Raw genomic sequence first — 13,928 nt, 5'->3', positions numbered from 1 at the left:
TTCTTTTCATAACGTTCTTTTCGACGTTTTTCATCTTCCAATCTTTGTGCCCTCCTCTTTTCTTTATTTGTGACATTTCGATCGACGCAAGTCATTCTACCAATACGACCATTTTCTCGCTGCTTTATTAAAAAGTCTCTATCTTCCTGTATACTTATAAGCTTTAGAGCGTCAACGTGGACAATGTCAAATAAATTGTTTAAATTTTCCTTAAAGTAATTTTCCTTTTTGCGATGACTCGGAAACTGAGATTTAGATACTTTTTGCTCTGTTCTCCACTCTTGATAAAGTTTAATCACTTTTGCAGCACATGTTCTTTGATCTGGCGTTGGGATTCTAGCTTTTTCCTAAAAAGGCAATAGGTACTTCATCCAACACCAATCTTGAGCTTTCATTTACTGTTTTGTCTTCACTCCGTACATTATAAAAAAAAAACACTGAAGTACTTTTACACCAACTAGTTTGGGTTCACATTTACCAATTAAATATACATTTGTGTCGGCAGACCGTAGCCGCTTCTTTTTTTTTTTTGGGGGGGGTTTGGTTGAATGGCACGGACGTTAGTCCATAACGCCAGGTTATATATCGGATTGTTTTTTCTTCAGCTTGTTCCTGTTTTCCGTTTGTTGTTTTCTTTGTAGAGGTTGGTTTAGTTTTGCCAGGATGAATCTTTACAATGATTGCTTTGCCTGTTTTATTGGTTTGGTTTTTGTCTTAAAGCGAAAGCACATATGTTGACTTTTAAGTGCTTTGAATTTATACTGTATCGCGAATGAGATCAGTGGATACGTATGAATGCCCATTTTGGCATGTTCGTTTAAATGAAAGTTTTGTATGTACATATACATATAATTGTCGATATAGGTATCTTGAAGTTTTATATTAAAGTAATATACTTAAAAATGAGAAAAGTATAGAAAAGTGTATATTGCTCTTGTAATTTTTAATCACAGATTTTAGAATTTAACTTGTGCTTTTTTTAAAAATGAGGCAAGTTGAGTAATCTTGGTTGTGTTGTTACCACTAAAAATATCTTCAAAACTGAAGTTGTTGTTAAATAAATTGAATTCAGATCTTATATCATTTAGGTTTCTGCATAGGAAGGTTTGGTGATAGTAACTGTCTGTTTGACCACAGCGACACCGTGTCGAGTTGATTGCCTTTATTTTTTGTAAGTATTGCTTGTCATAGGTATGACCGGTGAGGGTTCTATTTATTGTTTTAATTTCTGTAGTAGTTATGTCTATATTTTTGAACCAAGTTTTGTTTTTTCTAATGGGGTATGTTGTTGCGAATAAGTTGGGTTTATCACTCGCATAATTTAAAAATTCTTCATACCAGTCATCATGAATATTAGTTTTTATTAGCTTGAGAGCTTCGTCAATTGTAAGTTTAAAACTTTTATTCGGACTATTAATCGTTGCTTTTTTGGCTATTTCATCAGCTTTTTCGTTGCCTGGGATACCTTTATGGCTAGGTATCCAGACAATGTGGATCTGTCTAAAATTATAACTCATGATGTCTTGATGAATATTATAAATCCTCAGCTATTTTTGGTGAATTGATGGCTATACAAGAAGCCATCAACATAGCCATAAATAACAAATGTGATAAACTGGTGATATTTACAATGGTTGCTTTTGGGTTTAGGAGTGCTTGGCACGAACCCAAACTGTCCGTAAATATCACCAGTTTATCACATTTGTTATTTATGGCTATGTTGATGGCTTCTTGTATAGCCATCAATTCACCAAAAATAGATGAGGATTTAAAATTAAAATTAAAGCTATGTTCTAGATTCGAGGAATAGTTATATATGCCACATCCAGTCGTATTGTGTGAAAGAGATGTATCGGTGAACATTATGTGAAAAAGATTGGCTTTGTAGTCATTTAGAATGCTTGAGAAATTGGCCTGAACACTTTCACTTGTCATATTTGCTTTCTTTCCAGAAAACAATTTATCTAGGACCACCAGGTCAGAAATAGGACACAGTACTTGGGGATTCACCACGTCAAGGCTGTCAAGAATCGCTGAGAAACGATTGTAGGTTTTTGAGTAGCTAGAATTGAGACTATCATTATTGCAAATGGAATATTTGATAGGATCATCATATGCAAAGATGTTTACCAGCTCTTTAGCTGTCAGCCACATTGCACGTTCAGAGGCAGGAAGTTCATTTGCAATTGCATAAAGCAAGGGGATGGGTGTGGAAGGGGTGGCTCCTAAACACCTTCTTAGAAATTTATTTTGCAAAGTAATTATTTTCTTGGTATTTGAATTAGGGCTGTTGGATGCCGTGGTACCACAGTATTCTATTTTTGATCTAATTAACGTTTTATATATATTTAAAGCTTTTTGTGGATGTAGCCCTGATTTAATATTGGTGAGATATTTGAAAAAGTTAATGTTGTTGTCTGTTTTTTTAATTACAGAATCGTAATGATCTTTGATTGTGAGGGAACTGTTTATGATTCTTCCCAAAATTTTTAAGTTTTGAACTTGTGGGAATGTTGGGTTGTGAACACTAATTTGAATATCTTTTAGCGGGCCTCTATTTAGGTGCATAATTTTTGTTTTACTTGAATTGAAGCTTAGGTTCAGTTCAGAGCACTTGTCTGCAAACCGGTTTAAGGTATATTGTAGATTTATCTTGGCGGCATCTATGGTTTCACCAGAAGCAACAAAGAAAAAATCGTCTGCGAATTGATACATTTGAGTGTTGGTATTAGTAGTATCATGCAATTTGGATGTATAAATGTTAAATAGTATGGGAGATAAACAGCTACCTTGGGGAATTCCATTGTAAATATTAATGACCTCCTTGCCTATGTTAAGAGTTCTGAGGGCTAGGAAGTTTATTATCCATTCAATGTATAGCTGATCAATTTGTAGTTCAAAAAGCATATCTTTAAGAGAGCTTATGTCGACGCCGTTGTATGCGTTGGATATGTCGGTGGAGCAGAGAATTACGTGTTTTTTCTCATTTTTTGATACACTGATATTGTCTAGGATATAATTTAGACATACAGAGCATGATTTGTTTTTCCTGTAAGCAAAGGAATTTTTGGGAAGGCAATTGTTGGTTTCTAGAAAGTTGTATAATCTGTTTTCTATACATGAATTAATAATTTTTAAGAGTACAGGTATTAAGGAGATCGGTCTGAAAATTTGGATATTGACTGAGATCAGCATCTTTTTTTGGAATCGGAACTACTTTAATTGCTCTCCAATGGTCAGGAATTTGATTTGATAAGAAAAGGTCATTTAGTATTGTTTTTAAATTGTTTAGTGTCAGCTCTGGTAACGCTTTGATCATATTGTATGAGATGTCGTCAATACCCGCAGCAGAGTCCTTTTTTTTATTGGCCAAAACTAGTTGGATTTCTTCAAATGTGAAAGCTAAATCAAGGTTTGGTTCCACTTCAGTGTTTATTGCAAGTCTTAAAGAGTTACTTGGTACTTGGTCGTTCAACACATTCAAGAAATCTTTATTGTAGTTATCACACCATGTTTGAGAGATATTTTGACTGAAGTCTCCTCTAAGGGTCTTTACAAATTTCCATGCACCTTTGCCTTTACTCAGATCTAATTCTTCAATTTTATTATTAAAATTGTTTTTTTTTTCCCCCTTTTCACATCTTTTTTCCATTGTTTTTTGGTTGTAATTAAATTTTCAAAATTTTCGGGATTGGGGATGAGTTTGGCCTAAGAAGTCTGTATGATTTGTTTATTTCCTCATTCCACCAAGATTTGGGGATTCGGTTATTCTTAACAACATATGTAACATCTTGGATTTCATCTTTGATTTTTCTTCAAAAACACCTAGAGACGAGTCGCATTCAAGTTCATTTAGTGACTTGATGAGTTTTTTTTTGGAAATGAATTTAGTGATGTATGTGCAAATGTTGTTAGTTTCTATTGTAATAGGAAAGTGATGGCTTCCTCCAATTCTGGTTTGATCTACAGAAAATTTGTATATGAAATTGTTATTGACGAAACATAAGTCGAGTACTGATCCGTTGTTTGTACGGATGTCACTTTTAAATGTGTAGGTGCCATCATATATATTGGTAAAGTTGGATTGTTGTATGAGATGATTTAAGTGCTTTCCCTTATTTGACTCACATGTGTCACCCCAAGCAGTGGATCTTGCATTAAAATCACCAATTAAAAAAACATTGTGGTATCGTTCTAAAAAATTTAAAATTCTGGAAATTTCACCAGTGAAGTTACTGGTATTTATATTTGGAGGGAAATATACGCTGCAGATTATTATGTTTGGACTTAAGTTTTTTGTTTGTATAATTAAAACATCATATTCACTATTGAAATTAATTTTGTGGAATTTGATTTCTCGTTTGACAGCTAGGGCTACGCCACCATAGCCATCATTCCTATGTTTTTTACATAAATTAAAATTGAGTATTTTTCTATGAGCTGTGTTTCTGGATAAGAATACTTCGCTTAAGCAAGCGAAGTTAAAATTGTATTTGTTTAGGTAAAATTCTATTGTGTTTATATTAGCTTTTAATGATTAACAATTATATTGCATTATTTTCATGATTTTTGAAGGGATTTGATTGTTGAATATGGAGAGTATCTTTTTGAGCAATTATTGCTTCAAATTGGCCTTTGAGGCCTTGAATTTCTTCAAGAGCGTTGGAGTTGTTATGTTCTAGAGATATTTTTTGGGAGATTTTAATTAATTGATTTATGAACTTTTCAAATTGGGATACTAATCCTTTTTGGTATTCAGGAGAGTTGAATACAGGATTAATTGGATTTTTTTGTCTAACTATTTTGGGAGGAGATTCTCTGGGAGGTGGGGTCATGTATCTTTCATTGCCCTTTTTGGCCACATGGCTATATTGTTTTTTGGTGAAATTTCTATTTATTTCAGTGTCTTTATCAACAATGTTTGAATATTCGTTTTCCAACGCAGGGAAGTCTGTTTCCTCGACTTCAAGCATTTCAAATCTGTTACCACAACGAGGGTAGTACAAATCCAGTGCCTCCTTTCTTGTTAGCTTCTTGACAGCCTTGACGCGGGCAATCTTTGCTTCTTTTTCCCACTGTGGGCATATATTCCTATCTCTGGCTGAGTGGCCTTGATTATTGCATAGAATGCAGGTGTTAGATACACATTTTGGATTTTGACATTCAGCTTTACCACATGTTAAGCAAAGTGTCTTCGTTTTACACGACATCTTTGTGTGACCAATTCTGCAACAATTTTCACATTGTCTGAGGGGAGGGATGAAAAACTCAACATTTAGCTTTGTATAGTTGTATATAATGTGGGTAGGAATGTTATTTCCTGAAAACCCAATTTTTAAAGTCATAGTCGCAATATACTTGTCAGTGTTGGGGTCTTTTCGTGTAAAGCGTTTCACCGACACTATAGGTATAGTCGTGATTGCTTCTTTGGCAACATCATCATCTGAGAAGCAGAGTGGGACTCCTTTTACAATTCCATATATTTCCAAGGCAGTTCTTGGAATGAATGGTTTCAAGTCTCTTTGGATGACACGTTGATCTATAACAAAGTTATTAGCATGATATGTACTTTTAAAGATAATTTTATATAACGTTCTTCCAATGGCTTGGATGTGGTCAATGTCTTTTATACGCAAGTCTCTTATTTGACTGAATAGTGTGAGACCAATTGTCATTTTTTCATTTTTCAATGTGGCATGTGGCGAAGAGTCTACTAGCACAAAAATTTCACCTTGGAAATTTTGAGGGTATTGTATTAACGGTCTGTCCTCATATTTTTGTCTTGCATTGTTTTGTGCATTACCTATATTTGTGGTCGTAACTGTACTTATGTTTGGGTTCGTGCCCTTAGCTGTGTCTGTTTCATTTCCTTCCATTTCTACACTACCACTAGCATTGCCTAATGTCACACTATTATTGTTGCTTTCTTTTTTCCCGCCATTTTTGGCGCTTTTGGCGCCTTTTTTGTTTTCATCATCCCCAAATTTCAATTCTATATCCATGGCTTGAGCCATGTTGAAATTAACATTAGAATTTTCATTTGATTTGATGGATGCAACACTCGATTTTTCATTGATTTTGGACATTGCCTTGCACATGGAATCCTCACCTTTATATTTCACCAAACCCTCACTACTAAGCTCGAAGAACCCAGTTACATTTTCATTTTTTTCTATTTTTGCTTTTTTGTTAGCTCCGGTTGCACTAGGTGCATCCTTTGCATCCGTGGACGTCACCCACCGTCGGGTCGGCGACGCCATAGTGTCTATAAGATTTCTAGGTGCCTTGTAAAAAAACTTTGCCTTTTTTTCTTTGGGCACTGTAATAAATTGCTTTTTTTCTTTTTTTGTTATTAATTTATCCAAAAGTATTAATATATATTTTTTTGTGTCACACAACCAAAATACTCACCAATTTAAATGTATATATGTATCGTAGACAATAAATTAAACGTGAGAACAGTTCTAATTATATTTGACACACACAAAACTTGTAAGTCACTAACACGTAACACTTAAAGAAAAACGCGGGACGATCCACTTTACTCAACGATTAAAGTCCGAATGCCGTAGCCGCTTCAAGGATAAATTTGTCTTCTGAGCCATTATTCAAATTTGAAAATTAATCTCTCCATTCAGAGATTTGCAAGTTTTAGTCAAAAGATTTTTTGCTGACTACTGCTGACTACTTCTGGTAAAACTGTCAAACGATCAGCTGTTTGGCAATTTACTTCCCTGCAGGAACAGTGACGCTCATTTCAGGCAACATTTGTATCAGCAAGCTAAAGCATATATGACACTTTATTTTTGTTGGGATTCCAAGCTAAAAAAAACTGACGAAACTTTATCGGAACTTCAAAAACCCAAAAACAATTTCTATCGTGAAAAAGCGAGACCACTATTTCCCCAAAATTAGTGAGTTTGACATGTTTTTGTTTATGTTTTACTTACTTACTTAATTGGAGCTTAACCGTCTAAACGGTTATGTTTATGTTTTACATTTTATTTTTACATTAACACTTTTAACAATAAAAACAATGCAAATAACACACAAAAATTATTTCGGTCTCTAATGGTCACTTTTTTCACAAGAAAATTGATTTAAATTAATTTTCAAACTAAAAACAAAATTTTCATGTGTCAGAAAAAAATAAAGAAAAAACGGCCGAATGTCAAAAAACATCGAAATACAAACTGGTTCGTTTGTTTTTAATGAACTAGATTGTATTTTCCTTGTATTTCGTTAGTTTTTTGAAATATAGTTTACACACTTACACCAGTACTGAAGCCGTATTAGGAGGGAGTGCGCCAAAAAATTGAAGATAAAATACACGAAAATAAAGTAGTGTCATATAGGTATAAGAGCAGTGTGAAAAAATTATGCAAGCGTTCACTAATTTCTTGTAGGGATGTGTATATATGTGTGTGTGTGTTGGGAAATTGACAGATTTCACATTTTTTAATGGAAGGCAATCCCGTACCTTTTGGTATTGCTCTCTCACTGAGAGCGAATTTTTATATTTTGACAGTTTTACCAAAGAGGAAAAATATAATAAGAGCCGTCACTCGTTATTTTTAGGCATTTACTCGATGTAAACTGTGAGGTAGTATCTACTTTTTTTTATGAGGGACATTTTTGAATTTCCTCCCATTTATCCATGCGGTGTTGTCACTTTATGCAAACGTGATTTTTGGAAAGAGAATTAAATAATTAATTAAATACAGTCGGAAAAATAAACACAAATACCCCATGAAAATGTATAGAACACATTTATATACATCTCGATCAAAAAAAAAGTAGCGACTACCTCACAGTTTACATCGAGTAAATGCCTAAAAAATAACGAGTGACGGCTCTTATTATATTTATCCTGTTTGGTTTTATTAGAAATGGTCAGAAAAGTAAAGGATCACAGCTAATGTTAAGAAAAATTATAGAGAAGAAATGAGATTCATGCAAAAAGTAGCAGCACTACGTATAGTATATCTAATTAAATAAAAAAATTAACTCTCAAAAATGTATTTTGGTGTTTTTCAAACAAGTTGACCTTTGACCTCATTATGGCACTGGTTGGCACCATCCAATCAGCCTGAAAATTTGCTACATCATTTTTGGAATCAAATCGCATATTTTGATCGCTACCCGAATTTGAAATTCCGAAAAAAAAATTACGCCAAGTCTAATGCATATATTGATGCGACTGCAGTTCAAGCATGCTTCCTCCAGAATTTCTGCTGCTTTCTTCACAACTTCAATTTAAGTTTGAGACACTACAGTGATCTAGCAGACTGTGGGATCTACTTATTTCTGGATCGACACAGTAAACAGCAGACTCGATGTTAATTTGGAACCATCGGTATACGAGTGTATACTTAGTATGTTCTGCCATTTGCGCACCCTTGCTCCAACCTTCCGGCTATAGAGAGAGAACTAACATTTCAATTTTAAAATATCAAAAACAAAAAAAAAAAAAACAGAATGTTAAAAATTTACATTGGCTCTTATGCTTATGCCCCCCACAGAACTTATCATGCACCACTTACTTTGAGGTATGTTGTAAAGCCGTGCCACTACCACTACCATAGACTGCCGCATTGTATTGCTGATGCATTTGTTGTTGTGCACTCAAATAAGGTGAACCTCTGCCACCACTCATAGCAGCCGCCGTTATTGCCGTTGCTGCAGAGGGTGGTGGCGGTGTATTGTGCACCGCCTGTTGCTGCAAATAATGTGGGTGTGATATTAATTGCTCAAATTGATCTTGTGGATATTTAATATTATCGCGAGTCGGTATGATTTTGATTGGTTCGAAAAGTAATGAAACATCAACATTCGGCACTACAACTTGTTGCATTTGATCGACACGCACCCAATCTTTTTCGATTTCCGAAATAACATCAGGATCCAAACCGAAAGGACCGGTCGTTTTGGGAGCTTGATATAGTTGATATTGTGTTGATGCAGGTTGATCGAACGTTCTGTGTGATTACGAAGAGAAAGAGAAGAAAGGGGAAAGTAATTTTTTGTTTTTAACAAAAAATTTGTAAACATTTAAATGCTAAATAGCTACAAAAAAAAAATTATTTTGATTTTGTTGGACATAATGCATTGAACGAACAAGAGCGGGGGAAAATGTGAGGAGAATGCGTATGAAGATGCATTTACATATTTACAAGTGAATTGTTGAATTTGTGATTGAATGGATTTAAATAAATTTTGAACATAGGAAGGATGAGTTTTTATTTAAATATTCTGACATGAAATTAAGTGTTATTAGCCAAAGCTTTCTAATTTAATATCAAGGTCGTTATTGAGATTTAGGGGTTTTCTTTCTCTTAATAACAATTATTTAGTAAGAAAAATAAATAAGTATCCTACATGTATTTTCGTGGACGAAGCCGATATTCATCCTAAAAAAAATATTTTTTTGCGAAAAATGTATAATAAAACAAAAACGGAAGTTTTCGACTGAATTATCTGAACGAATAGAACATCTTTATTTTTAATTACCGGGCTTCCGCACTTGCCACTTTCTCCCTCTCATTTTCATTAACCTTCTCGAACTTCCGCTCTTATCTCTCTCTCATTCTCTTTTTCTCTCCCTTTTTTCTCTTAAAAAATAACCTTATAAAATATCCACATCGAATTTGAGCCGAAGTGACGAACTTCTCCTCGAGTTGTTTCGACGCAGTTCGACCGGGAGTTTATAAGAGATGTTTACCAACTCTTTATGAATGTAAAATGGTAATGAAAAGGCCGATGAGTTGGCAAAGGTGGGTGCAGCACTCGCTGAATCGATGGTGAAGGTTCCAATCCGTTTAGGAAAAAAGAAGACAGGAGTTGCATATGATCCATCAAGCAGGAAATGTTCACGCCTTTCCTCGGGGCTGAAAAATTTCTAAGATCATATGCAAATCCTACGAAATTAGACTCACAAAGTTGCTCATATCTCTAAAGAGAAAATACTAAAGGCTCACGATGGGCAAACTACCTGGGCACTGCCTTCCAGCGTCACATGCTTATACACACGTTAGGCCTCGTAAGTCACAGCAGATGTAGCAAGTGCGAGCAGCAGGAAGAAACGGTTGGGCACATTCTGTGTTCGTATCCTGTGCTTGTGAAATTAAGGCTTTAGGGCAGCAATTAAGCTGGGTGCTAGAAATCTTCTAGAATTTGTCAAGAAGACGGAGTTATTCTGTAACAAAATTCCTGGTGCCTAATTGGACTTTCCCCGTTTGGTCGTCAAACAAATTCTGGTAGCACCTGTGTGGTCTTTAATAACCGTAAAGTTCAACCTAACCTAACCTTCATGAATTTAATTGAATTGATGGCGTGCTGTTGGCACCGCTCTATGAAAAACTGTTCTGACATTACAAGGAGACATGCCGTTGTTGTCCTGAGTGCGATGTTCTGACAGGGTCCCCATTTTAATCTCACATGTTGCCGTTAAGTGATTTGAGCTCTAGAATGTGGTGATAGGCGCTGTCACCACAGTGTGGCTACCTACTTTCGAACGTAACAATCAAAATTTTACGGTGTCTGATAGTTGGTAGCGTCCCGGCAGGCGACCGTATAACCCTGTGTGAACCGCTTTGGCAGCCGTCGTGGAGTAGAGATTGTGTGCTGACCTCTTTAACCAAAGGTGCCCGATTCACGCCACAGGACAAGTAAAATGAAAAAAGAGAGGAAGAGAAAAAAGAACAGAGAGAAGAAAATTTCGTGAAAAGGATAATCTGAAGGAGAAGGCGGAGAGCAATAACAATGGGAAAGGGTAGAAAATTAAAGTGGTTTGGAAAGGAAAGGTGAAGGAACGGAAGATTAGAGGACAAAAAGAGAAAGGGGAGAGTAGGTAGCGTAAAAGGAATGGGTAGTGTGGGTAAAGAGCTGCTGACATTGATCAATTTTGGGCTCAATTACAGTTGCATGAGAATGTGATGAAAAAATTGATTTCAAAAAGTTGACTTACACAAATTATTTTAAAAATAGATCAATGTACACCCTTTTTAAGGCAAAAAGTACACCTCAAAAAGAGCAGAAAGGGAGTGGGGAAGGAATCCAGAAATCCAGTTGAAAAGCAAGTCGTGGAGTAACAGGACGGGAAAGGAGAAGGAAAATGAGGGAAGAGTATATTGGGGGCAGTTTAAGAGGCGAGAAAGAGAGAAAACGAGGAAATCGAGGAAGAGCAAAACGAGGAGGGGGAAGAGGAGGTGAAATGGCGATGGCGAAGTAAGCGAGGTAGAGAAAGAAGAAAAGAAGTGGAGCAATGAAAGCAAGTGTAAAGCTAGAAAGAAAAGGAAGATAAGATAGAGCTTGTGCTAGTATATAATAAACTCCAAATGGGAGGGGTGACATAAGGTCAACGGCCCTAACGTCAATTAACATTATGACCACTTCAAATGGCCACAAAAATCTGAAAAATCGGTTGTATGGGAGATATATGCTATAGTGGTCCGATCCGGCTGGTTCCGACAAATGTCTAATCGGACACCTAAATATACCCGCTCACCAAATTTTATCAAGATATCTCAAAAATTGGCTAAATCAACTCAACTCTTCCTCCTGATCATTTCGGTATGCTTATTGGAGGGTCTATCTCTTTTCCTTTAAGGACATACAATTTTGAGATTCGTGACAAAATTAATATATCATTTAATTTACATGAAAATTATAAAATAGAGTTCGATATTAAAATAATATACGAACATCAGAGTAGCAGGCTCGTTTTTTAAATTTATGTAGATGAAAGAAATTTTGATTTCCAAAATACACAAAATCTAGTGTAAAATTTAAAGAGTTGATTCTTCCGTGTCCGCTCTTAGTAAATGAAAGCGGATGTTATAAGCTTGAATAATTTTTGACAGTGTACACCGTATCAATTGTCGAGCTCAATTATAGTTTGTAACAATGAAAACTAACGACATTACAATGGATAATGCACAACTGTTATAAGAATAAAAGAATCGAATCAACTTCAGATACGGACTACCTATTACAAACTTTTAATTACAAATACTAACTACATTAAACTATTTGAATTTTGATATGTATATATATATATATATGGTGTGATGGTAGCGTGCTCCGCCTACCACACCGGATGCCCTGGGTTCAAACCCCGGGCAAAGCAACATCAAAAATTTTAGAAATAAGGTTTTTTAATTAGAAGAAAATTTTTCTAAGCGGGGTCGCCCCTCAGCAGTGTTTGGCAAGCGCTCCGGGTGTATTTCTGCCATAAAAAGCTCTCAGTGAAAACTCATCTGCCTTGCAGATGCCGTTCGGAGTCGGCATAAAATCATGTAGGTCCCGTCCGGCCAATTTGTAGGGAAAATCAAGAGGAGCACGACGCAAATTGGAAGAGAAGCTCGGCCTTAGATCTTTTCGGAGGTTATCGCGCCTTACATTTATTTTATTTATAATATATATATATGTAAATTTTTTTTAATACTTAAAAAATGAAATAGAACAAAAAATCATGGAAAGCTTCTAAATAAATTTCAAATTTTGTAGTCAAATATTTAACAGCTTATTAATTTTGTGCTAAAGTTTTTTGTTATGATTGTAATTTGGAATAATGTGTTGTGTGTTAATTAAACAAGACAAGCGAAAATGAATTTGCCGCCAGAAAAGAGACAATACAAGCGATCATCGACAAAACAGCAGAGAATTCAACGAAAAAATTAGAATAAAAGCAAGAAATATATGTACATATGTGAGCAAACAATTATAGAGAAAAGAAATTTAAAAAAGTGCAAAACCATGTAAATAAAATAAGCAAAACAAGTGAAAAGAACAAGCAAAATAATGCCAAAATAGTGTTAAAACAAAAACAACACAGATAACGTTTTACAAAACGGTGTACCGCCTCATTTTCATTGGTTCCAAAAGACGCGTTTCGATCTCCGTTTTTAGAAGTGGAAATCACGACAAACCCCAGAAAAGAACGCCGAGATGGTACAATATCAGGAGCCCGATCCACAGTTTTATTGCACAGAACACGTTTCCGAGTTGGCGGCCTTCGGCCTAAAAATAGCCCTGAGTGGGTTCAATACCGGTTTGGGGATACAAATTATAACCGCGCAGAACACCTTTCTGGATTAGTGTGTGTATGTGTGTGTGTGTGTGTGTGTGTGTGTGTGTGTGTGTGTGTGTGCGTGTGTGTGTGTGTGTACAATAAATATCGCAAAATACAAAAACCACATGAAAATTTGAACAGATTTTTTGCTTATACCATTTTTGCTTTCGGATACTAAAAACGGAGGATGTGCGCCGTCTTGTAAAACGTTACCAAAAAACGTAACAAACTGAAAATAGAATACTTAAAATATGTTAAAATAAATGGTATTTGATTAAAGTAAGAAAAAGAAGTTACAATATTAAAGATGAACTGATTAATTTAGTTTTGTTTATCTTCCAACAGGGATACTGAAGATGACACAACGCCGAAACCAGTTTGTACACAAATCAAATTTGACTAGGAATGACAGATAATCTTTTCAATATATGAACATAAATAAGAATGAACCTTTCAGTGTGACTTAGGATCATTTACATATTGGCAAGTTAACTTAAGCTGTGAACACAATGCCCTAACGCCGCGAAATAAACGCGACGAACTTCACCTCGTCAAAAATAGAACCCCCGTAATTATATGAATTGTGTTCACATTGAAAGCGAAGATCGAAATTTACGCGACGGCATTTTGCGACGATAGATTATTTCTATAGTGGCAGTCGGGCGGTGATGACAACAATAGCAAGGGTTGCTGTTGTTCTTTTTTTCCTTTAAATTCTAAAAAAAGAAAACAATATCTAAAAAAAAAATGTTTGTACTTTTACATATAATCCTTAATTTTAATGCCAAAACACGTTAAAAAAATAAACCGCCAACTATAAGATATTATTAAATACCAAAATGTAATTAACGCAAAT

The 13,928-nt window shown here is 35.2% G+C and overlaps 1 protein-coding gene across 4 annotated transcripts in view; it reads right to left on the bottom strand.

The window, feature by feature from the left end:
- The window catches only part of msps (msps cytoskeleton-associated protein 5), a 103,272-nt gene that overhangs the window by 14,411 nt on the left and 74,933 nt on the right, over nucleotides 1-13,928 (bottom strand). For 3 of the 4 annotated variants that reach the window (XM_067784286.1, XM_067784290.1, XM_067784300.1), the window contains one exon: nucleotides 8,544-8,978. The exons of the other annotated variant lie outside the window; for it this stretch is intronic. In XM_067784286.1, the coding sequence (XP_067640387.1) occupies nucleotides 8,544-8,978 (435 nt within the window). The remainder of the gene's footprint in view (nucleotides 1-8,543; nucleotides 8,979-13,928) is intronic. 4 annotated transcript variants of the gene reach the window in all.

This window comes from Eurosta solidaginis, chromosome 1, assembly GCF_040869045.1.
Source record: "Eurosta solidaginis isolate ZX-2024a chromosome 1, ASM4086904v1, whole genome shotgun sequence".
NCBI lineage: Eukaryota > Metazoa > Arthropoda > Insecta > Diptera > Tephritidae > Eurosta > Eurosta solidaginis.
The sequence above is the reverse complement of the archived record's forward strand: the minus strand, read 5'-3'. Positions and strand labels throughout refer to the sequence as shown.